At 31.6% G+C, this 27,490-nt stretch overlaps 1 protein-coding gene across 2 annotated transcripts in view; it reads left to right on the top strand.

Moving 5' to 3' along the window:
* Positions 1-26,851, top strand: part of LOC118187443 (proton channel OtopLc-like) — an 87,917-nt gene extending 61,066 nt beyond the window's left edge. For both annotated transcript variants that reach the window (XM_035357667.2, XM_035357666.2), the window contains exons 3-7: positions 2,747-2,873; positions 5,266-5,464; positions 9,470-9,624; positions 22,183-22,399; positions 24,835-26,851. In XM_035357667.2, the coding sequence (XP_035213558.1) occupies positions 2,747-2,873; positions 5,266-5,464; positions 9,470-9,624; positions 22,183-22,399; positions 24,835-25,796 (1,660 nt within the window). In that variant the 3' untranslated portion in view covers positions 25,797-26,851. The remainder of the gene's footprint in view (positions 1-2,746; positions 2,874-5,265; positions 5,465-9,469; positions 9,625-22,182; positions 22,400-24,834) is intronic.
* Positions 26,852-27,490: the final 639 nt, after the last annotated feature.

Genomic DNA, 27,490 nt, shown 5'->3' with positions numbered 1-27,490 from the left:
GGCGAAAATATGTTTTGCTCTACGTTGTTTCATTTTTCATTGAATTTAAGCATGTTAATTCATATTTTAAAATTTAAAAAAGGAGATTATTTTTTTTGGTAAGTCTGTAATATATTACTGTAAAACGGGCTCTCTGCCTTGAGAGTATGGCATCGAGGCTGATTTTCGTATTTCCTAATTTACTAAACTATTAAGAAGTACATGTATTGAAAGGATATGCATAACAGCAGACCTTTAGGAAAACAAAATGCAACAAATAATACATTCATTTTTTATTACTCACTGTATTATTTCAAAGAATATGTACTGAGAGTTTTAACTTCTTTGTAAGAAATAAACGAAGTATTATAATCAAACATTTCGGGTATCGTATTTCAACAGAAATATCCATTTTGACCGTTCCTGAATCCATCTGGACGATTTTTTTTCGTGACGTCTATACGTGTAAACAGAATAAAGGATGCACAGACAGAATAAAGGACTGTTTATTCCAAAACGGATTGTAAAATGGATTTAAACTGGATTCAAAAGGATCTTTTCCGTTACGTCTGATTTACGCAAGTTTGTATTTATGTACATATGTATTTTGCATAACTCAAAAACGATTAGCCTTAGAAATTTGAAATTTTGCGTATGGACATTTGTGCACTGCCCTTTTCCATTCCAATCGGCAGATCCAAAAGTGAATACATATATATAACAGTATCACAATATTTTTTTTTAAACACAATTATTCCAACACAATTTTTTCCCAGTATGCTGCTGAAAAATTAAATCAATTATAGACAAAAAAGTAAGAAACTTATAACCTTAATTCACAAAGACATGAAAAAAATCAAACTCAGTAAAATCCCCAACCTTCCCAATAAGAAAAACATCAACTAATTGTTTTCAAACCAGAAGAATTTCCAAAATGAGTAGAACAATATAAAAATGCAAAAAATAGGAAGAGGAATTCTACCAAAATCGTATTCAACGTTTTGAAGAAGAGCTTGGAGGGATTCATTTCAATTTAATCTACATCCTGTAATAACTTTGAATCAGATTTTGATTAAATTCTTCTTCCTGTTTTTGTATTTTTATATTGTTTTCGGAAAGTCTTCTGGTTTAAAAACAAATAGTTGATTTTTTTTATTTGAAAATTTTGGGATTATACTGGTTTTCATTTTTTCATGTCTTTGTGAATTTTGTTCTAAATTTCTAAATTTTTGTCTATAATATTTATATGCATATATATACTCACTCCCTTACCCGGTCTTTATTTTCGCAATTGTTTGCGGTAGTCATATCCTTCCAGTTACAGAAGTATTTTAAATGATGAAAATATTCAGTTTTGGCAGTGTCAAATAAAAAAAATAATAAATAAATAAAAAAATAAAAAAAAAAAAAAAAACTAATTTTCGACAAATAACGAAATTCAACTTTTAATGCTATCTCCCGGGTCTTATACTTATATTTGGGAAAGATTTATATTCATTATGAAAAAATAAAATTAGAAAACGTTTGATTTTCTTAGGACAAAAATTGACCAGGATATTTAATTTCAAAATTTGAAATTTCTTAGGTCGTGTTTAATTTGCCTTGGGGACTCGGTTAATTAAGTTAGAATAATTCAAAGAAATAAGTTTAAATGAAGTGCAGCAAAAAATTTTTATAGTTTAATAGGCCGTACAAGGAAGTCATGCGGTGCCCACATCAGATTTTCTTTTAGATGCTCTCTTGTACACAGCAGGGAATTTAGAAAAACCTGTTTAGTTACAAAGCATTGGTGCCTGTCTAAAACCTTCTTGTGTTGAGATTCAGTTGTGAGTTAAAGGTAGTACTTTAAATATTTTAAAATAGTAAAATTCCAATCTTCAAACTTAACGTAAAAATCTGAATAATACACTCCCTGAAGAATAAATAATTTGAAACTCAGCGTGAAATTTATTTTATGGTTCATTCTATTCCCAAATAACGCATTTAATTTTGTTGCATAAAGTACATAAGTATTATTTGAAGTTTCAAAACGTTGGAAAAACCCAACATTAACATTATCTCTTAAACAAAATAATTTCTGTTTGAGAAAGATCTAAGGAAAACTTTGTATTCTGTGCAAATTGCAGTGCAGTGCATCTTGTAAATGATTACTGTCTGACTCCTGTAATGCGTATATTTTGTCTATTTATTTAGAGTTTTTTCTGAATTATATGGCTGAATTTACAAATTTTAGTAAGATTCAGATTTTGGTTGCACTTATGGAATTATGTGAGAGGTTGCGCAGTTTCCTATCATTATTGTTTTATAGTTATATTTTATGCTAAGGGCACTAAAAGAAAATAATAGTAAAGATTTTAAATCCGGAAGCTCTTCTCATATTTAGCTTTAGTTACGTAAGTTTTTTTTTTTTTTCTCTCTGCTTTCTTCTCTAACATACTTTCAGCTCCCCAACATTGTTCTAAAAATGTTGTCTCTTCAATAGTGGTATAGTAACAACTTTTTTCGTCTGTAATAATTAGTGATTAACGTTATTTGTTAATTTTAGTTGTTATTAATGAATTATTAATCTTAAATCCTGTAAAAATCACAAATTTTTCACATCCGATTCACTTGTAACTTTTCTAATTAATAATATAAAAAAGGCAAAAATATTAATTGTTTAGAGATATACAGATTTTCCATTGTTCAAATTCTCGTGAGATAGAAATTCCATAAATACAATATTTATTATTAATTACGTAATAATTTATTTTCATATTCGTTTCAGGCCCAAGCCTGTAAGAGGTACAACGCACTTAATCAGCGGCCTTTACGCCAAACTTCTTGTAGCAGCTACAGCAATCCTAGTCACAACTGAAGTTCTACCAAATAGTGTGCCATTGTTTTTCTACCATGTAAGTTTTATAGTTTAGTTCATGCCATTATTCAGCTATTGATCATTGTAAATATGGAAATTAGTGTAGAACTATAAAATTTGTTGAACTCATAATGTACCAATTTTCGTAAGTTTGCTGTGAAACTATAGCTGCAGTCAAAAACCATGGAAAACTCCGAATTTTAGAACAACATTGCATATAGGCATGTCGGAGATTCATGTGAATTACTGCAAGCACGTACTTAGGAAATAAACTGAATTTTACGCCCATTAACTGCTAAATAATTTCTGTAAAAAAGAGACGCAGCTGCTGAGGCGATAATGTGTTGCAATGTTGTAAACATTTGCTACAGCTTCACAACACAGCTCAGATGCTTTGCTCTGAGACATGATAACGCTTGTTAATAAGTAAATGTGGCTCAGTCACTTCATACGAATGATTTTATAATCAGATATCTTCTTGAAGCTGATAAGATCTAGTATCCCAAATGTTCTACCTACCACCATAGCGTCATTCTGAGATCTTTCAGTGAAGCGCAAATATCTGTCGAAGCTTAAATTCAGGACGACTAAGGGTTACAGCTGTATAATAAGATCCTTATATTCTCCTAAATGCGATTCAATCCAAGCAGTCCATTGCTGGTACCTTTAGAAGACATAAAGAAATACGGTTTATTAATCAATATATAAAATTGTACGAGAACGACTAGTGCATTTGGAAACATCTAATTAAATATCTCTTCGAATGTCTATTATACAATGTGCTGTTTAACTTCAGACAGTAGATTACTAGAACGAGGAACAGTATAGTTGTGCGCTGTTTACAGAAATTCTGGACTTCGTCAACAATGTGATTCATGGCTTGTTTCAATCTGGGGGAACACCTGAGCGTAGGTGCTGTTTCCCACTGTTATTGAATGGTGAAAATTATCGTAGATCACAAAGCTAAATCCTATCATATTGAATTCACATGCAATCATGACGCTGCTATAAACCTGCATGTGCATTCAGTATTCGAATTTGCTTTCAAACACTCTCTGCCTGTTCGAAAATAGAACCATAACAAGGTCAAAGATATCGAGATTCAATCTACAACATTATGTATATTGTAAAATCATTAAGTATACTAGTTATACATTATATATACTGTAAAATCGTTAGGTTTTTTATGCTGGAGACGTGAAAAATGTGCAGTACCATCGCCGGAATTCAAACCCCGGACCTCCAGAATACGTTTCAAGTGTGCTTTACACCAAGAAAGCATGCCGGAAGGAGGAGGAAAATATCTAACAGCACATTCTAAAAATCCTAATGGAATCGTATTTTTGTTGAGTTGACACGCTTTTATTAAGATATGCAATGAATTCTTCTTTCATCTTATTTAAAACTGAAAGAAAATACATGAGATCGGGAGACATTAGCCACTTTCTGAATCTCTTCAGAACCTCAAAGGCTTGCGTGTCAATGCTAAACTTACTCGCAGTGTCCTAAGAAGTGCTAGGTAGTATGCCAATACACAGATGTCTTCTTAAAAAAGTCAGTCCAAATTGAAAAGTAATTCCTTAATTTTTCAAAATCTTGATAAAAAGTTAATAGCTACTGATTCTTACTTCATCTTTCTACTCTTTCAGCTGTGCCTAATTGACAAGTTTCCAGGTTCTGGAATTTACCCTTCAACAGGTACATTAACGATACCTGTGAGACGTTGACTATGGGAGAGAAAGGCGAAAGTCAGCATATTGAAACTAAAATAGAAACATGATGTGTACTAATCTTTTTATTAAGAGTTCCGAAACGAAGACAAAAAATAGGAAATTTGTAGGGAGAACTAAAAAAATGCCATGCGTACAAAATAAACATGTTATCTGCTGCTGTCTAGAGACATAGGTTCAAACAACGCGCATTATGACAGATACTTTTTGCTTCAAATCGCAATTTAAGTGTTACGCAGAATGATAAAGATTTTTTTATCGTTGCTTTGTTATCCTAATTTTTTTTTTTTGTTTTGTTTTTTAGGTAACTCAGGGCTTGTTTAAATTAATTTGTGTGTTTTTCCTCTTGCAGATTCTAATCTAGCCTGATGTTAGTTTCTTTGCCTTTTCTTAGCAATATATATTTAATTTTAAGAGTGCATTATTATTCCACTTTAAGTGTATCTTTTATTAATAAGTTAAATTTTATGTGCAACCGAAATCATGACGGGAGTTTAAGTTTACAAATTTAAAAGGAAATCAAGATTTTTATGCAAATATTTATTAATGTAATAATGTAAGTATGCAATAATGATTTTGGTTTGTAGAATAAATCTTAAATCGATAGTATCTCGACCTGATTTTGAAGCCATAATTAAAAAACAACTATGGGTATAAGATAAATGAAATCTTTAAAGCATTTTTCCTTCCCATTTAAAGGGCTATTTATTCACATTCCTCATTGGAGCTGCGATACTATGTATATTATGTATCTACATGAGTCTCGTACTCCAGAAATGTCCGGGACTTGAGGAACTAGAGGAATTAGACCAGTCTACACCTGAAACTGAATCAGTTTTGAGAAGAAAAGCATATTCTGTGCCAGAGATTAGCATATTCTTCAGAGTGGGTGCTCTGGGTAAGTATCTTAAGTATAAATATTAATGCAAGCTTTGAATTATATTTTATAAAACTAATAAACTATTGAACTACCTACGAAATGTCATCAAAGTTGATTTATCACACATAAGTGTTCATTAAAAGCATGCTGAGAAAGCACAGCGTTATGTGTTCCGAAATATTGCTTCATGCAATTAGTGATACTAAAGGCATGGTGTTCGAGAGAAAGATCTGCTGTCTTGTTCATAATAGACAGCAAAATCTTACAAATTATACATGCAAATGATTATTTCATACTGGATACAAAACAGTAATGTAATAAAAAGTGACTGCAATAAACCAGATGATGTCATAACATATGTATCTTTATTCTCACGAACAATTACTGCAATTTAAAAGAAAGCGGTAAGTTTTATAGCAATTATTCATAGCGTTAAGCTCACCGAGTTAAGCTCATTTGGTTCATCATGTCGTTAGTCACACAGATTTGACATTTTGATAATGCTTTAATTTTTTCCAAGAAAGGGATAAGTTACAACCAGCTTAGGATTATTGTCAAATTGTTTGACTAACATATGCTACGACATGTTGTCGGCATACTTTTATAAGGAAGCTGTAAAACATATCTGTTATAGGGAAGTCTTATAATAATAATATGAAACTAATATACGTAGATCAAATGAAAAAATGTTCCACATATATTATTTATTCACAGAATTTACAGAACAACTCTTCAGCGCTATTGCTCAATTTCATATGACATTTACTTCCAACCTGCACTGACGTACTACTTACGAACTCAGTTATTCCTGACAGTCAAGTATTGAATGGACTATTTTCAACAAAGAACGGCTGTCAGACGAATAGAAGTAGATCAGTTTCAGAATTATGTGCTCAATAAACCTGATTTGTAAAATGGTAGTCAATATATTGTTTCAAGAAGTGGAAAGACATTCGCCATTGACCAAATCAGGATCAGGGCAAATTACGATTTAAAAAAAAAAATAAATATCATATTTTTCTAACCGATAGAAATCCAAAGTAAAATCTTTCTCTTTACGAGCTTGGTACAATCGCAAGAAAAAAGAATTCACGGCAAGCTGATTTTCAAAACAGTTTATGACAAAGATATCTGTACCTGGATGAGTATTTCTTTTGCTTCATTTCTTTAGCTAGACTAGTCTCAATCTTTGACAATTACAAAGAAATGTTTCTAGCGATAAGATGCCGCTCATCTGAAATAAGAAGAAATCACATCAGCTAAAGAAGCTACCACAGTGTTGAAATAATGGTGGTTTGCGCAAAATCATATAAATGACACAGTTTATTCACCTACTAGGCGAATATCGCATCTCATTTGCTTATTCAAAATCTTGTGGCTATATGTGAAACCTTTTATAGGAGCCATTTGTCTATAATTAATTTTTGCTACGCAGTAATGCTTGCGTATGAAGTGCATTTTATACGTACAAAAACTAGTTAAGAATATTATAAACAGTATGAAGACCTCTCTTTTTAGCTCTAAATAGCCATAAAGCCACATAAAAATTTCAGAAAATGTGCAAGAATTAGTCTACTTTCTGAATTTTTACTTCTTTTATACAAATCCCTGAAGTTAAGCATTTTGACGGGCACAGTGAACATGTTCATCTTAGAATTTTTTCCTTCATGTAGTAACACATAGCTTTAACTTGTAATCAAAAAGCTTTTCCAGAATAACGTCTAGTTTTTATTATTACGTTATACAGCTCTTGCCGCTGTAGCTGTATTGTTCCTGGTTGAGTATGTACCACGGAAGTACTAATTCTTCTTCTATATAATTTTGTTGTCTAATCATAGTTTCTGTGTAGCCAGTTGCAGCAATTTTGCCGTATTACTGTTATCACTTCAAACCTGGAACCATTTGATATTTAGTTATGTATTACCAACAAATTTCTAGAAATTTGCTTTGTATTTAAAAGCGATAGGCTCTTCTAAGTTCTGCATGAAGATTGAATTACACCGTGTTACTAATGCATAAAAATATACAGAGTGCTAAATATGCCAAGTAATCAACAAAATTTCATGAAACGAAATACGGTAACTAAACAGCATTTTGAAGCTATTTAATTAAAGTGTAGGTGCTAAATTAAGTCGCAGATGAATTAAATGTGTAAATATTGATCAAATATAGTTACTGATGCGTCATTGCCTTCTTCTCAAATATATGCCAAATTTGAACAATGTAACAAACCATTGCTTTTAGAAAATTTTCACAATCTTTTTTAACATTTTGACGCAGATTTGACGTTACCGGAGTGCAGAGATGTGAAATATCGCTTTTGAATTAAATAATGTCGGCTTTTTGCTTCGTTGATGCAAGAAGGTTAATGGTTGAATCTATATTTCAATATTAATTCTATAACTAAACATTTACTGTAAGGAAAGTTATATTTAATTCCGCACAAATAGCAACAGTTTTGTTGTACAGAAAAGTTTATCATATATTTTCTTTATAGAAATTGTTAAAATCACCTAGTTTTGAAAAAGGCAAAAAAAAGTTATCTTAATTTAGTTTTTCATAAAAATTCACCTGTTGACTAGATGTTATGACATCTTTTCCCAAAATGAGGGGAGTATGATCATATTCTGTGTTTAGAGAAGCAAGAACAAGAATTTGTTTTGCAGGAATGGATTGCCGTCGATTTATTTATTAAGATAAAATCATGATTGTAATTATTATGTTACAAAAGTTGGCTTACTTTACTTAATATCTCATGTCCTTTACATGATATCGCATTTGCAATATCTTATTCAATATCTCTCCTTCTTTCTTCAGTATCTCACTTTCGTTCATATCACAGCGCTTTAAAAATATAAGAAGTTTTTTTCTCAATATTTTATAAAAAATAGGCATAACTGTCTATTAATGTTAATGGACGAAATTTGTGACTATTCAGCGAGAGATGGTCGACGTATAATGTGAGACTGCTTGGCGTTAACTTCTAATAGAGGGCACAACTATAACAATATGCCAAATAAAGCCTATCGTATTTCGAATGGTAATCAGCTTCATTATCTAGTTTAACCCAATAATATTTTTTAAATGACCATTCTGTTTTAAATTCTTTTTCGGATGAAGAAAATACAAAATAAAACATAAAATTCAGTTACTTAACAGATTTAACACTAAGAGAGCAGAATATTTACAGTCGTGAAGGACGAGTTCATCCTTACAATTAAGATAAATGCTAAGTGGTTATTTCTAGAGTATATTTGGGGAGTTCGTTAGTTACTGCGAAAGAAATATGACGTTGCAACATTTATAGGGGTTTCGTGTAACGAAGAAAATTAGAACACTATGCTTAAGACAGTTTCTTCAAGTGAGAGCACTCAAATGCATAACGGTTCAAATTTCACATAATGCCAAAGATGCGAATGTCACTTTCTTGGGCAGAGAAGCAGTTTCAATGCTCCAAGTTGTGATCCAAATGGTGTAAGGGAAGCATGAGAAAATTAAAGGGACTCTAGAAATAATATGTACGTTTTTGTTGATCATGTTCTAAAACCATATCATATTACCCTTCGACAAAGAAGTGACGCAATAGTTTCAAGTTTTCCTCACAAGAGATTCAATTTCCAGTTGTTCTAGAAAAATGTTCTTTAAATTATAAACCATTTCTTTCCAGACGGGAATAGAAAAGAATTAACAATAGTATTCGTATTATTCAATTAATGAAAACTTTAGAGAAGTATTTGTTTTATTTAAAGTGCCTGACAGGCAATTTTCATGTCATTTTATGCAAGTACATATACAGAGATAAACGTAATCTGTTCGTGATGAATAAGTGTCTTGCTTGTCACTGAATATTGATTTTGCTTCATAAATATACAAAATATTTGCTGTTGAAAGTGTGCTGATACAAGATCGCAATAAATATTTTTGTTTTATTAATTTTTTTCTAGAATGGAAATTATCTTCATTTCTCAGACTGTCAAATTTTTGCTTTTCATCTTTAAAACTAATACTATTTTTTGTTCTCAGTATTTGGACTAGGCACTCTGATAGCCATTGGACTGGAAACTGCCACATTATTTACAATGGAAAAACCTTGTGTGGACAAGTTGAATTTTATTCAACCAATTATACATGCACTCTTCACTTTCATGCAAATGCATTTCCTGTCACTCAATTCTCAGGTAAAGGAAATAATGATTATTGCTGTTAATTTTAAAACGTAAATAAAAATACGTGGTCTTATAATGTTTAACTCTTTTATTGCGCCAATTGTTTTAAAGTATTTCCTCCAAAAATGTGTTAAATAGCCACAAAAATCATAAATGTATTACTTTTACTCTAATATGTTATTTTAATATATTTTGTTATGATATAATATATCGTAAACGAATGTCCATTTTCACCTTTCACTTAGAAAAATCTGTTTTTTTAAACGAACGGTCCCAGGTCAAATCTATCTTTAGTAAAGGGAACATGTTTGATCCTGTAGAAGGGATAGCAACTGCCCTTAAACGAAATTAAGACAAGTTATGAAACCTAAGTCTGCTAAAATGAGCGCTAGAAGGAAAACTCCCATTTAAAAAAGCTGCAATACGTCATCTAATTATTATAAATTGACATCTTCAAATGCATTGATGCCCATTAATTACCAGTTATGCGTCATGGAATATAACGGAATGAAATGTTTTGATGCAAACATAGGTTTAGAAGCATGACTGTCATATTTAATGTTACATTCGCCATATATTATGAATGCTACGCTTGTTAAGAATTTGCAGCAGCATGTGAATCCAGCACTTGACATTTGGTATTCATCTGAAGACATCTGTTGGTGTGCTATTTGTCTGGTCAGTATTATTAAGTTTGTGGTGAGTAAGTTTGTGATCTGTGAATCCAATAATGCTTTTAGGCAGTATGATCAAACATTTACATCCAATTCCCAACCATGTGCAAAACTACTTTCAGCATACTTAGCTGCCGCAGACACAGGAGTATCTTCGATTTGACAAGCCTAGACTTTCGGGCATTTTAGTAATTCCTAAGTTTTTTACTTAAAATATATCTTTACCATCTCAAATCGAAATCCCAACGTGATAAGCATGATACGTGGATTAGCAGCTCAATGTCTATGACAAATTTTGAAAAACTTAATAATATTATCACATAGAAATAGCATCAAGTATAACTAAAACTCGTCTGTAACCATGTTCGTGTGGAAACAATGAACTCTGTAATCATTTTATATTCCATACACTAAAACTTGTAAATATTGGCGCTAGTGAATTTCTGGGAGTCGATTCATAGCAATTCCATAATGTAACTCGATAACTCTTTAATTAGTTATTTTCAAAGACGCTCGTCCACTTTCCTCCAAACAGACTTAATTTGTACAATCTAGGGTTATTCACATTATCGCAGAACTAACCAACAATAATCAGGATTGGACTATCAGTTTTAGATCGCACTTATATCGCAGCTAGGATAGAGATGTTTTAGTCAACCAGCGAGGATGCAGAAATGATGGGAAGCACAAGGGAAAGCAGTCTGACAGCCAAAAGCTATGTGATGAGGCAGCCTAATATCCAGCATACTTGTCTGCATCACTGTTGTCAACTTCCAGACCTCCATCTTACTGCGAGAGTAGTTTGGCCAGAACTTGAGTGGCATTATTTTTCTTAAAATAGAATTATTTTCTTTGCTTTGGGGATAAAATATTTATTTCCATACATCCAAATACTGTAGAAAAAATGTTAAGAAATATTAATGAATGGTTAAAAGAATTACAACGCGCACCTCTAAAACTCAACAAATTTCAGGTGAGTTTCAAAATAATTTATATGTATTTGTTCTTAGAATTGCGAACGTATGTTATATTATAATTCATTTATGAGTATCATTCCTTAACAGTAATACTGCAGAAATTAAACGAATTTTTTTGTTTGTCTTTAGTAGTGCTGGCACGTTTCAGTTGATGTGATTAGAAACATGTATGTGACCGCAAACAACAATCGGAACTTCTATAAATCTGTTTCCAGATTATCTGTAGAAATCTTTTCTAGTAGTAGTAATAATTAGTAATAATTTTTAACGTGTAAGACCATGAAAGTGTCCATAATAGCATTGATATGTGGGCTGAGAACAGATGACATTTTTTTTCTTGAAACTCTTTGAGTTGTAATCTTCTCTTATAAGCATCAGATTTTCAAGGGTCAAAATTATGTTCTTTGCAAATAAATATAAGAATCCCGTATTTATTCGAAGGAGATGACGAATACATTTAGTTTTCAGCAAATACAAGTAATGATTTTTGCATTTGGTGTGAACGTGTTCGAAATCCAAATAACATAATTTATACATTTAAAAGTTGAGGAAGAGGAAGAAAAGTGTGCTTTCAGATTTACAGAACATGACGAAATAGGTCAACCTGTTTTTGGCAAAGTACGCGGGATCTCTTTGTCTAAGGGAAATGACTAAGTGAAACAGATGGTATCAGAAAGGCATCCATGCAGCCTAGCTGTTCGCCGGGTCAAACTACCAATGCTGAGCGGTCTTATTCACTCGGCCACAAATAGGTCAAAAATAGAAATGTAGTGAGAGTCGGATATATAAAGAAAAGCATAGAAAGAGAGAATTGTGTTAAAGCAAAGCCTCATACAACATAATCGTGGGAGATTCTTAATCACAATCTGCTTTCTAGAATCCCTAACGCCCATTTCTCCTTTTTCTATTGGGGTGAAATAAAATTAGAACAATTCAAAGATTTGAAATGGCCACCTAACATGTGGGGCTCTAGACCTGGGCTTATGAGTCTGAGCAGTAAGTAATAAGGCTTTTGAAAGAGGGTAGACTTATAATGCATATTTAGGCCATAAGAGTTTTGAGATTTATTCACATCAGAAAAGTGAATATTCCTATAGACTAAATAATTATAATTATGGATTTAATAATATACCGAAAGAATTATGTTAAAAAATAAATTATTATTATTAATATTTAACTGAATAATAAAAAGTTAATAATAATAAAAAATTTCTCTTATCCCAACTGCATATATATATACTTTTGCTATAAGATTCTATTTTTTTCACTCTTGCTTGAGACAGAAACGTAGTTACTTCACCTTAACTTTGGGAACTTATTAAATTAAAACACCGTTTTTGTTTGAAACGCGGGTGTCAGTTCTGCTTCTTTGTTTTCATCTTATTTAGGCTTTTAAAATAAAGAAATAATTATCTGCACGAAATGTTGTTCTCACATGCGTTTTGATTGATTTAAGATTTAGATTTTTAAAAAGCTTGCTTGTATTCAGTCTCTGCTTTTTGTGCTTGGTTTTGTACTTGTATCTTGCTACATGCTGATGTCCTTTCTGAAGCATATCATGGATTGCTGAATGTTAGGTTTTTCAGAAAAAGGCTTTGAAATTTCCAGTAAACTATACGAGTTGAAAAATTCCAAGCGATCCTTGAAAGCCGTGTTAAACGTTTCTTACGTTCTAAAATACATGGAAATCAAACTAGTGTTAAAAATATTATTTATAATTTCTTAAATATGGTGCATATTTTCGAAACAAATCCCTCAGAGAAGAGACAGTCGCCAATTGTTGGTTATTGACAATTCAATGTGTTTTTCAGACTGTCCCTACGCAACCAACGATTGTTGAGCAAAAACCGATTTAAAACATTTGTACCAGTCGTTAGACGAGAACTGATATTCAAGTAGTTTTTTTTTCAATGAAAATCCGCTGTTTAAATAATAAAAATAAACTGCATCTTAAACTGAATTTACCCGTTATCAGGTAGTTATATACATATTTTAGAGACGGAGAGAAAATTCTTTTGCATTCTAAACCTGCTTTCCGACTTGTTTACTTTCATATTTAGAATTACACATTCATAGTTTTAAATGTTGAACTCTTCTAACACCGACCTTTTGTACAATGATTTTATTATTATTAATAGGCTTAGAGAAAATATTTGAGTGGCGGTATACTTTTCATTTACGTAGAAATTAGTTACGGAGCTAAAATAAGTTTTAACTCAGAATTCTAAAAATACAATTACATTTTTCAAACTTACGCTAGAAATTCAAATAAAGTGCTGAAAATTTAAAATTTTAAAAATTTGTGAAAATAAGCTTTTTTTTTAAGACCGAGAGCATAAATCATTGCAGGTGGCTATGAATTATAGTCCATCACATTTTAGTTCTTACTATTCTGCAGAGGCAATAAGATTGCTGGAGCGAGAATTGGAGAAAATCGACTATACCGTCGTCGGAACGTCAGAATTTGAATCAAGGATCTTCCAGCTACCACTTACTTCACGAGAAAAGGCGCAGGAGAAAGTGATAATTTTTATAGCTTCAACCACCAAAATAGAAAAGAGAATAAGCAAACTAGAAGACTAAAGCTACGACGGAGTGTTGAGCCTTTGAAGTGAAAGTTATAAAGCCTGTGATGTAGAAAAAAAAGGACAAAAATCAGCTGTTAATATCTTATCGTTACTAATATGCACAGGTTGGCAATAACTGCAGTTTCAATGCTGCCTGACCAAATTTTGAAAGTCGAAAAGTGTTGTATCTTTCCTGTTGCGTAAGAACAAAAGTTACTGGTTGTGGTACTCGAAATAAGAGAATATGCTTGACTGTTAAGACAATTTTCCCCTACCGTATAATACATCGCAATTCATGAAAACATCTTGCTGAACTGCCTGAACCTTGTATCGTATAATTAGTTACATTTTTTTACAACACTGCATGTAAAAAGGGAAGAATCAGACTTTGGCATTTCTTTTTTCTTCACAAAAAGGAAAATCGTCTTCGGATATCTTTAGTTAACCGAAAAAAAGCGCTGTTTAGATCTAACATAAGAGTAATATTTGGTAAAGCACGAGGAAGGAGTGTTACAGACAGTGGATCGCGAGATCGGACTCATAGAGAAGAATAATTTCTTAACTACACCGTGATGCAATACCATCGCTCTTCTGTTCACGTGTTCATTATATATTAATTGTAAGTTAACTTTAAATGCATGTCAAAAGTGTTATTTATCTTGCATTAATACTTAATATTTCAAAGTTGAGCAGTTAAGCAACAGATGTAACCTAACTAATGCGACACAACAATAATTTTTCCATTATACTTTGGATCCTAAAAATAGTATTTTACTTGCATTAATCTGTACTTGATACTCAGAGTACTGTACTTGAGGGTGAAGGGTACACAACAATTAGGAAGTTATCAACCGAACATAAATTTGATGGCTTTTGAAACGGAATATATATAGATTCTCATTTTCCCTGCACGCATTTGTTCATGCATTGGCTTAGTTGAATTATTATCTCAGCTAAAAAGAAACGACTGTATTCACTAGAGCATTTGTTTTAAATGTGATCGCTGTAGTAAATTTAAGTGCTCTGGGAGAAGCTGCATTACTATCTGAAGTTTTAATATGTATATATGGATACAAAATTTATGGCCAATTATACACAATCGTTGCAATTTATTGAAAATTTGAACAATGTGTTTTTTATTATTATTTAGAAAGAAAATGAAATTGATATTTCCGCACCTTAAGTACGTAATAAGAAGCGGATAATGATTGATTAATTAACTAGACTTCACTGCAGCAACGTACTCAAGGGATTCTGCTCTGAAGGGAATCTTCGTTAATGACTTTTAATGGGAAAACGGTTCTTAATTCCGTTACGCAAGGGGAAGAAAAATCGCATGCAAGCAAACCATTTCAGAACCAAGTCAGGGACAAATTACCAGTGTTACCAGTGTTAAGTGGTCTTATCCACGCGGCCATTACCCAGTGTAATAATGTTTTCATTGAAATTGCAATATATATAAAATTGAAACCATTATTTGATTCATATGAACTAATTTCATATATTCTATAATTAAAAAGACATCTCTTCACAAAATAATCATATGCTTATCAAATTTAGTCATATTACTGCATTTCAGTTGAGTAACACAACGCTAACGAGTATTTATAATTTATATTACACAGCAAAAATATTTTCGCCAGACATAAAACCTTTACCTTTTATTCCCAGAGGCGAATTGTTAGTGTTCAGATGTTGCCATTCGACGTGGCATAGGATCTTGAACTTTAAAATTACTTATAATTAAAGAAATATGAATCTGTCTAATAATACGTAATTGATTTTTAGTTTTCTTTCCCTTATTTTTAATTAACTGCAAGCAAAAATAACATAGCTTTCATTTCTGATTTTCAAAGCATTTCATAAATTATTATACAAATATATTTTAATTAAAATAAAAGAATCATCAATTTCATTTAAAAATAATTCTCTTTATAAATATATTTGGTTCGAACTTTATTTCAGTTCTACATTTTTATCATTTATTAAAAAAAATCTTGATTATTTTAAATGTTTAGAATCTTACTGAATTCGAAATAACTTATTGCATATCGGTTTCGATGCACTTGCATTTTCACTTTTGTATTTTACATTTATAAAAAATTTTCTCACAATTTTTGTAGTAAATCTACCTTTACAATGTTCTTTAATTCTTCTTATACATCAAGAAGATTTTAACACATGTATTTACTACATTTACATTGAGGCATCCTTTCTATACAGGACCATCTATATTCTTCACTTTTGCTTTAAAAATGCGCTTTGTGTTTAGTGCATGTCTTTACACAATACCTTGTGAGAAATTATCTCATTCAGATGTGAATGTTCTTCTGGTGTAAGTGGTTAGCACATCCAATTAACAAGTTAATGAACCGTGGTTCAGTTCCTGGTGAAGCACGATCTATTACGTTTTCCCTTCCGAAAGGCTCTACAGTGGTGCCTGAAGTGAAATGCGGAGAAGCACATTTTATTACTACTAAGATTTAGTCAGCTGGGTTTCATGCCTCACCCCAACCTCCATTTAAGGGGGTGAATAAAAGGAACTATCGCGTTCCCCAGCGCGGTGTCTCGTATTTAATACTTCCTACTAGTAAATCGGAAATCCATGCTTCAAATCCCAGCGAAGACACAGTTGATAACTCATGTCTCCCAATACGAAACATTTAGTATACTCTACAACTTCAGATGCCAGAATGTTTGTAAACAACATCAAGCTCAATATTCTAAGCAGCATCAGTATCAAAGAAAAGTTACCTTTCAAGTATCGGAAACTTGCAAAGTACGTCAAGCTGAATCATATGGGGGAAAATATATGTGAATAGTGTATTATTATCTTTCCATTTGCGATATATCTATAACGTTTTCTAGCCATTACCATCCTCCAGTGCGGCAGGGAGAGAAACTAAAAGAACAGAAAAAAAACAGTAGTTTTTTTTTTCCATCATCATTTTATGTCACACTTTTTCAAGAGATTTCAAGTTGCTAAAAAATTGTTTTGGCTATTTGACAGTGTAGGTAGTGAAAAATGAAGACAAGTCACTTTAGTGATGAAAAAACATACTGTGATAGACTAAAGTATTCTGTGAAAATGAAAGACGATCACATTTGCTTTGTGCGGATGACCCGTGCTTTGGTTGAATCAAAAAAAAAAAAAAAAGAGAGAGAGAGAGAGAAGGATGGCCATACAAAAATAAACTTAAATGTAAAAATAATGTGTTAGATTATACATTTCAAGCAAGTGATTAAGAGAATAACTGCAGTCTGAATGATTCGAGTTAATTCATTACGAATTCGTTTCTAACCTTAAAAATTTGAAGTTAGCTCCTGAATTTAAAAATACCTGATACCTGAATCTGTTTTTAGTTCCTTCAGTCTGCTCAGTCCAGTCAGTAGCAATTAACAAAAAATTTTAAGAATAATGAAATTTCTGGCAGAACTGACAGTCACTGTTCTTTGTTTTCTACATTAGAGCTGCTCACTCATTCTGTAAAACAGCAGCGGCCAAGTCTGTTCATACAAACGCCAGTTTAAGGGGGGGGGGCTGGGAGGGCTTTGTAAACAGGTGTGTTTTTATAAATTTATTTAATTAAAAAACAAAAATGGCTATTACATTTTGGTGAAGAACATCGAAATATAATAATTCATGTTATAAAAGAATTGTGTGTGTGTGTGTGTTAGTGTGCACGGTGCAGCATGCTGTAAGTCGTTTTAATTACCCGAAGTCCAAAAATAAAACGTTTTTAGCTAAAAGATCTTGTTCAGATCTTGAAATTGAATTTAAGGAAAAAAATCCAAGATTAAAAATTCAGAACATTTTTAAAAAATCCATTTATTATTTGTATTATTTTTTTACAAATAATTTATTATAAACTATAGTTACTATTAATTAATAGTATTTTTAATGGTCTGTAAGTTAAAAAAAATATCTGGTTGAAATCTGAAGTCGATCAATCAATTAATTTTTCAACTAGGTTGCTCCACGCGCGAAACAATGTGTCTTGGGATAAACACGTTTAAAGTTTTCAATAGGAAAAGTATTATTGAAATAATAATTAATTAAACATAGCGCTACATCTGCAATGATAGGGACTTATAATACGCTTTCCTCTTCTACAAAATCTTCCGTTTGAGCCGTTAATTACTGTTTCCGAGCTGTCCTGGACTCTCTTGATCTGCTTTGACTCCGTGTGGCATTTGGTGACTTCTTGAGGACTTTTAGGGCTCCAACTTTGGGTTTACAATATTAAAAATGTATTCTTCAGAGGTTATATTAATTTTATAAACAATTAAATAAAGGTAAAAAAATGATTATACATGACCATCCCCTCTTAAGATGTGTGTCGATCTCGGGTTCCGTAATGATTCTTCCTCCCGATGTTTAAGAATGCTTCTGAGAATGAAATGAATTGCTATTTCATTGCAGTAACTTAAATTTATGTCTCAGAGCAACATCAAGATCAATTGTAATACTAAGCACATAAGAAATTTAAGATGATATTATGGATGCGTTTTTAATAAAATCTCTATCTTCTTTTTGAATTTTAAAATTTAAAATGTAGACTATTTTAAAAAAATCTGTAGGTGCTTAACGCAACAGGTACCTCATTTTTCAGTGACACTGTATATTTTAAATAAGTCTTAAAATTTTTTCTAAGAGGATCAAGAGTATGAAATCTATACGCGAGAATGAATCAGCAATGGATAGCAAAGTAGTAATAATGAGTGGTAATAATAATAAATTCGTCAACAATTGTTGCAATCCCCCCCCAAAAAATTGTTTACCGCTGCTAGTCATCTTTGATCCCAGCAGCCTTGGAGTATTCAGTATTTCTCAAGCTTTCCCCCGTCCTTGAATAACATGGGTTGTGCACAGATTGTTATCGATAAAAAGGCCTCTTTCATGGAAAAAATGAAGAACAAAATGATGGAAGTAATAGTTTAAAATTTGGATCCACAGTGTAAAACCCATTAACAATAACTGTGTAAGTTTTAGAATTTACAAGTCAAAGATATCCAGAACGATAAATATTTTCGATTTCAGAACTATATTCAAGCGAGTCAAATGTTTGCAAGCAATATGCGAAAGAGTGGCCAAAAAAAAATATTTGAAATCTCAAAAATTGCTAAAAGGCTGTGACATACAAACAAGTTCTTTGAATATTATGCTACTTTTGCGTCACAGCTGAATGCTGTGAGGGAAAATGTATGTGGTTTAAAAAAGGTGTCCTAAATACTTTAAGAAAGAGGGTGATTCAGAAAAAAAAAAAGACTTCATCTTTTGAATTGGAAAACTTTTAATGGGAGAACTATATTTCGACATGTTTTTGTTTCGTATTTTTTTAACTTAACATAAATTAAAAGCTTGGTGTTTAAAAAAAAAATCTTGGAATTCTCTGTCAAAAATACCTAATTTTCTTGGAATTCTTCTGCTTTATAAAGGAAGGTATTGTTCAAATTAGTCATTTTCTGACTAATAGGAACGTAAGAAGAATTCGTTGTGATTACAATGAGAGAAACAAAGCGCAAAGGAATGCCAAGGAGAGAAAACAAGAAGCCAGTCTGGGATAGATGGATTTCAATAAAATTTTAAAGCATTCTTATCTTTATTACATTCAGAGTCGTAAATTACTTAGCAATATATTGAATTGTACTTTTGAGTTAACGATTTATTTCTTCTTGTTAAGAGATTAAAAAAAAACAAAAGAAACAAAAATCTGAAAGCGTTCAGATTTTATACTACGCCCTAAGGGGCGTTTTTTAACGTTTTGTGTATTACCTTTACTTATTATATATCACATTCTTCGCACTTAAACCATAAAATTCAATTCAACAGCAATATCGCAAAATATTTAAAAGAGCATATCTTTAGAATTTCCAATACAAAGTCTCTCGTGCTGGAGATAAAAATGTTTTTGTTTTCCTTACAGTGTTGCGATTACTCGCTTTAAATTCGTTGAGTTTCTTGCTTAAAAATTATTTAATGTTTGACATAATATGAAATAGTTAATAAAACAAATTCCAAATTAGGGCTTCCAGATGCCCATATTCGAATGGAGGACTACGTTATTCAAAATTTGATGTCTCTAGGTACTATTGTTTTTTTCACAGTGCGAGAAACATACATACATTCATTCAAATTTTTCATTATTTAATTTCTTTAAATGTAATGCAGGCTCTAATATTTAGAGGCAAGAAATTGAAAAGTGAACCGACGCAAAATGCCAAAACGAAATTAATAGCCCTTCTGGGCAAATTGCCCCTTTGAGCTAAAAAAAAGAAGAAGCTTCTCATGAAGAAATTGCCTAGCTTCTATATATAACATATACTTTTTGTATAACTACGCGTAAGATCTAGAAAATATGTAGGAAAACAATATATTTTTATTTTTCTGTTTTAAAGTCCCTAGTTTAAAAAAAGTGAAGTCTCATCATTTTATGTTCAACTCTTCATTACATGTTCAACTCTACATAGGATTCAGTTTTAAAATACATTCTAATAAAATATGTTCGCACATTGAAAATAGTATAATTTTATTTTCTGGCAAAAATATTTGCGGCTTTTCAAACACTGTGTAAATAATTTATTTTAAATGCTAAGAAAATGTGAAAATACGTTTCGGGTTTTTATCAAGAAAACTTAATTAAAGTTAGATTATTTCCCCTTTGAATTTTCAAATAAACTTACTTAGAAAATTTTAACTGTGCGCACACGCTTTTCATCTTACCTATTTGAATCTTCATACCTTTTAATTACACTTAGATGATAGCATATATTAGATATTAGGTTTTTCCCATTTGTAACGTGTGTACGAGCTAGTTTTCCTTGGAAACTTCCGAGAAGACCATAAAAAAAGTTCAATGAGAAAGAACTGCAACAATTTCAAAAGCAGCAACAAAAGGCGACTGTGTAAGAAAGGTCTTCAGAAGAAAAAAAATTATCTTAACTCTCTAATCTGTGAAATTTGTATGTAATGGGATAAAATAGAAAGATGTCATGTAGTGATATCACCCTGATAAAGCAGTAGCAACCTACATCATAAGCATTTTTAATGACAGTGCAATGTCTTACTTCAGAAACATTTAAAATTATTTGTTAATAGTGTCTTTATATTTTTTCTTTACTGTTTAATGATTTCCACCGGCTTATGCACTTGTGCTTAAAGTACTATTATAATTAAGACACAACAACACGCCGAACAAATACTAATTCAGAAGTCAAACAACAAAAATCAGCATTATATTTTCAAAATTTTCACAGGACTAGTTTCGATGGTTTTACCGAACCACCATCCTCAGCTGCAAAACCGCAAATGAACGAGATAGGATATAATGATTAGATAAGATAAGAAAGCCTGGACAAGAATAAGCAAGTGGCGCCAGCTGTTGATGAAACCAGAACTAAAACATAATTTCTTTAAAGGCCTAAGGTAAAGATGGATTGGAATTAGGATCGTTAACTAGAACAGAAAGATTTTTTTGAATGTGAAATACCTCTAGAAAATCCAGTTCTCCAATGGAAGATGTTTTTTGATGACATTATTTCCATCAATTAGCTATAAAGTCGCACATATTTTGCACAAATTTAACTTTCGGGTCGTTTATTCTCCCAATCAATAAAATTCCGAGTTCCATACTCAAAGACCCCCATTCCGGATATGAATTCCTGGGGTATTTATAGGATTCCTTGCCAGTGTGGTTTAATTTACATTGGCCAAACTAAGAGAGCCTTAAAATTTCGCGTCAAGGAACATGAGGCATATGTTAGAAAAAAGGAAACACAAAAGTCTTCTGTTGCTCAACATTGTTGGTCCGAAAACCACACTTTCAATTTTTCTGCTGCCAAAATTATTCAAAAAACATCTTCCATTGGAGAACTGGATTTTCTAGAGGCATTTCACATTCATAAAAATCTTTCTGTTCTAGTTAACGATCCTAATTCCAATCCAAATTTGCCTTCGGCCTTTAAAGAAATTATGTTTTAGTTCTGGTTTCACCAACAGATGGCGCCACGTGCTTATTCTTGTCCAGGCTTTCTTATCTTATCTAATCATTATTTCCTATCTGGTTCATTTGCGGTTTTGCAGCTGAAGATGGTGATTCGGTAAAACCATCGAAACTAGTCCTGTGAAAATTTTGTAAATATAACGCTGATTTTTGTTGTTTGACTTCTGAATTAGTATTTATTCAGCGTGTTATTGTGTCTTAATTACTTGTAAGTTGCTTATAAATTTATTGTGTTTCTTTTACCAATCTGTTACAAAAATATCAATGTAATTTTATTAAATTTTGCAGCATGAATAAAATTCCATGTTATACGAGAATGTTCAAATATCTATTTGATTTTTATTTTCAGAAAGCTATTCAAAACTTAGGTTGGTGCCGACACATTGTTTTGATGCATTTAGTAGCAGCAAATATAGCTGTATGGTTGCGTTTAATTGTTTGGGAGACAGCTAAAAGCTGGCTTGATGAAATTCATACCAATATTAATTCTACTGACCGTTTCCCACCAGATGGCATCAACATGACAGCCCATGCTCTCTTCTCAGATGGAAGACATGAAGTCTATGGTAATTATTCGCTTTCTTTTTCCCATGACTGTGACTTGAGTAACATTAGAATTTCTTAACTTTTTCGTGGTAAATTATCTTAGACTGTAATGTAGGATATGAGGTAAACTTGTGTTACAGACTGAACATCATGTACTGTAAATGTTCAGGTGGCAACATATTATAGTCTTTCTTCCATCAACTACCACCACACACATATCAAAATTACTTTAAACTTACTGTTATTTCTTCACTTTTCCAAATATTTTTCTTATTCCTTCTTTCCCTCTCTCTTTCTCTTTTGCTCTTTTGTTTACTTACTCGTATTTATGTATTTTACTAAAGCTATTTTAAAGATTAAATCCCTGGACATGGCTTCAAATAGCTAAATAAAACTGTGAAGCATATCCTCACTTCAGCTCATCCATATAAAATAGTATGCCTTCAATTATTATCATAAAATTGCTCTGCACCGTAACAAAATCAAATAAATTTTCTTCTGACAACAGTTTTGAAATCTGCATAGAGTAAAACTGATTCATAATTCTCAGTTATTAAATGACATTTTTTAAATTTAGGCTTTAAAATTTCCATTTACAGGAAAATCGTCTACATTCACTTTCGTGATTTTTGTGAATACTCACAATAATTCAGCAATGAATGAGGGAGCTCAAGTATGATATTTTGTAATTAATATGCAGTATTAAGTAACATTTATATGTTACCTTGTATAATTTTCACATCTTTTGTATCACGAACCTGTAGAAGTTAGCACGTAATATTTTAATACTATGATACTTATTCATTGTTTTCCCTCTATTTGTTATATATTTCATTAACTTATTGCCAAATATCTGTACACAGAGTGTCTCTGTGTACAGATATGCTTGATTTTTATGTTAAACTCAAGAATAAGCTCTATTTTTTAGTAAAAAAGAGTTTGAATTATAAAGTTATGCAAATATTAAGCCGTTCGTGCAATGAAGTGAATACTAGTTGAAATGAGAGTTCTGGCTCGGAAGTTCAGTTTGTGCAATGAGATGTGAAACAGTTTTTATTTTAAAAAATACATTTTTAATCAAAAAGTAACTTTATATGATATTTTTTAATTCATATCATGCGTTTTCATTTTTTCAATGCGTTATAGCATATGAATAAGATGTAATTCATATGAAATCTAGTAACAGTGAGTAAAATGTATCATATATTTAGGTAAAACTGCTTATTTTTCTAAAAGCAACTTGCTAAATATTTTTAAAAAATTAAAAATAACTAATTGATTCATGTTACTCATCTGTACATAAACATGACAAAACAGCTACAAAATCTGAAAGGTTAATAGGCTGGTTTGAAATATATAGCCGGATAGTGACAAAATTCTTTTACTCTTCTTGTAGATTGAGTAATTTAGCTGAGTGAATAGAATTAAAATTATTGCATGTAAGTACTTGTATTTAATTATATTTAGGAATTTAAATTATTAAACACTTTATAGCACATATTTAATACCAGAAACTATTGTATCTGAGAAAGAATTTAATTCAAAAATTATATGTGGGATCTATAATTCCTGTGAAATTTATAAAATATTAAACTTGGAAAATACAAAGGTAGCGTATGTTATAACTATATATATGTGTGTGTGTGTGTGTGTGTGTGTAAGTTAAAAAATATGTGAATTAAAATTATAATTTAAACTAACGGAAAAACTTTAATACTCCCCCTCTGTTTTAAAAATCGCAATAACTTCTCTGGATTGCGTCATTTCTAGATCATTCTATGGCCTGCGCAGTTCTGATGACGTAATAATTCGGAACTTTATCTATCTGTCCTAAAAATAGCGCTTTAATCTAAACTGCATCATTCAAATTAATCATGCGATCTTACGTAACCGTTAATGGCCAATCATCAAATTGCAAACCAAAATTTTTCTCTTCGCGTGCTTCCATCTTGCATAACTACGCACTTCAGCTTTTGCTCTCTACTCTGCTAAGATGTAATTTCGCTGGCTTGCTTTCTATCTCAACAATATCAAAAATGTAAATTTTCTGTGGAAAGGCATGACTAGAGTGCCAAGTGATTGTGGCCACAAATATCAATTGGAAATAAAAATGGAATTAAATCTACTTCGACTACCAAGTTCTTTAGATATTATTACCAAGTTAACATTATTAGCATACAATGCAATCAAAATTCTTTTTCAATATGGATCTAAGCACGCATCGACACTGCTTCGGCTTTTCCTTGAGCTTTTATTATTTCACATATATATAGTATTTGGTCAATATGATTGTATTTAGTACATATAGCTATTTTCAAATGTAACATCTATTTTTTGTAACTGCTACAAAAGGCGCTCTACGGAAAGCGGTCTGGCCCTCATGTTTAAATAGCATGCACTATAAATGTAAATAGAATGTTATAACTTATTTTAATGTAGTTTAATTTTTTTCCAGTATCTTCCAGTTGTGTATGGTTAGAACAAGAACAGAAGGTAGAAGATATTCTCGCTCTTCGACAGTGCTACCAGAACACGACTATGGGCATTATCTGGGATAAAGCACAGCCTTTCATAATACCTTTCATTGTTCAATATTGTCTTATTGGTGCCGCAGTTAATTACATCTTGTGGGAAAGCTTCAACCATCGTCGTCGAAGAATCACACGAAGATCAAATTCTTGGTCTCCTCGTCGACAAGAATTGGAGTCAGTTGTTACACAAAAGCAGACAAGAAAAGTTGATTGCAAAGGTTCCAGTAAAGGTCTGTTTTTAGGTTTGCTTGTGCTGGCCGTAGGCATTGTTGTTCTCATTCTCTTTTTTGTTCTTACTAATAACCAGAATCTCAAAGAGGAGACACTTTTCATTATGATCACTGTCCATTGTGCCATTTTAGGCTTATCTTTCTTAGGAATACTCCTTGGAATATGCCGTGTTAGCTGCATGTGTACTGATTATAGCCGAAGGCAGAACCTTCATATTGTTCTACAGAATATAGGAGTTTTTGCTGTATATGTGCATGGTATCTGTTCTCTTGTGGTAGGTGCCACTCATATAAGCAATCCAAGATTTTTAGCTGTATTCGTTGATGGAGCCCTGATGATTATTCAGTCTCTTGCACAATCAATTTTCTTCCACAAAGTTGGTCAAAAATGCTGCTCTGCAAAATGCAAACATGAGGGTTCCAGACCAGGAAGGCAAATTGTCACTTTCCTTGCATTCACTAATCTTGTTCTGTGGATTACTGAATCATTCACTGATCACAATCATGTTTCAAGTCAACTTCAGCTACAGTTTTTTGGTCTTATTCCCTGGGGTTTAATTTCTAGACTCTTGTTGCCTTTGGTCATGTTTTATCGATTCCATTCTTCTGTGTATCTGATGGAAACATGGAAATCCGGTTACAGCATGGAGAGTTAACTCTGTGCACGAGGATAATCCAGCGATGTGATTTATCAATAAGACATTTCAAATACGTATTGTGCATAAAACTGCATTTATCTGTTTTGCAAAAACTGTCTTTCTAATGCATTGTGAGAGACAATGGAAGGTTCTATATAAAGAGATATATTTGATATGTACATACAAGAAATAAATGAAGTAAAGAGCTAAAATTTAAAAAATTTGAATATCAACTAGCTATTAAGTAACTGTGCGAGCTTTGTGCGGGAAAAAATCCATTAGAATTATAAACAAATATCTTTTATATATGCATATAATTTTTCTTTTTTTACACATGTGTATAGTAAGTAAATTGCAACTAATATTTCCATTTTTCAGTAATTACGTTTTACACATACTATCTTAAGAATGTGTAATTTTAAGGAAAGGAGAGAAATAGCTCAAATTTTAAAGTTTTTTTCCTTTGTACAAGCTCTAAAAAAGTACACCATTCTAAAATGTCATTTAGTTACCATATTTTATTTACTCATTTCGCTTTTTTATATTTTTAGACGAAAATAATGCAGGCATTGTTTTGGATTATGTTTTACTTGCAATCAATGGACTAGAAAACTATTGATAATTGCACTAATTGAAAATTAATTAATTATTTATGAATTCAAAGACATTAGACTGTAATGTTAGCTGTTCATACTTTTTCTAACTATATTTTGTGACGTAAAGCCCTTTATTAAATGAAACTGCTTGAACTGAAGGAATTTCGGTTAGTGTTTTGTCACTTGGAACTAGGTGTATTCCAGAAATGTACGACCACGGGACCAAAGTACGAATGATATTTTTATTATGCATATTGATGTTTTCTCTGTAGATTGTTTTCATTATGCCAAGTTGTAAATGCAAGAATCTCATTTTAACATTTTATTCCAAATTTGTTTAATGTAAATCTATTATCATGTATTCAAATAAGTATTAAAGTCGTTTATTTAACTAATATATTGATGGTTTTACTGAACAAATGTAAATTATGTAACGTGTTAATTCATTTAGTTAATAAAGTTTATGTTTTAAAGAAAGTGAACATTACATTGCCTGTGTTAAAGTAGATAAATATTTAAATATGTAAATATATTCCCCCGCTTTATTACGTATGCAATCTTTTACCGCATATCGTATCTTATGAAACAAGTACTCCATTTTAAGTGCATATAATCATTCGTATCTTACTGAAAGAGTCTCGATAGATATTGAACACGTACACTGTCAACGTAAAAATTTCAGTAAGAATAGGAAATGTTGGTTAGCATAACTATTAAAATAATTTTTATGCTTTTGTGAACATGCGATCCTCTTACATGCTAACGTAAGCATATAGGAATATCAAAAACCTCCTCTGTGCTTGTTATAGTATATGGGAGATACCAAATATGATGAATCGAGATAGTAGAATTCGAATATTATTTAAAATAAATGTTTTTCCTATGCTACTGTACAACTGCTTCACATATATGTGTACACATACATAGTTCCCAACTTGACTATTTACTTATTTATAACATGATTATTTACTTGAAGACTTAATGCTCTGGTGGATATAACCTAATTGTTTACAAAGGTCTTAATGCTCCGGTAGATTTGCTCATGAACGTGTCATTTATACAATGTCAGTGAAGCTTCAGCTGTTAGTGAACACTTATGAAAATTTAAAAAAACAA

Source organism: Stegodyphus dumicola, chromosome X2 (genome assembly GCF_044657685.1).
Source record: "Stegodyphus dumicola isolate Sdum_Otavi_A_Nest chromosome X2, ASM4465768v1".
Lineage (NCBI taxonomy): Eukaryota > Metazoa > Arthropoda > Arachnida > Araneae > Eresidae > Stegodyphus > Stegodyphus dumicola.
The sequence above is the reverse complement of the archived record's forward strand: the minus strand, read 5'-3'. Positions and strand labels throughout refer to the sequence as shown.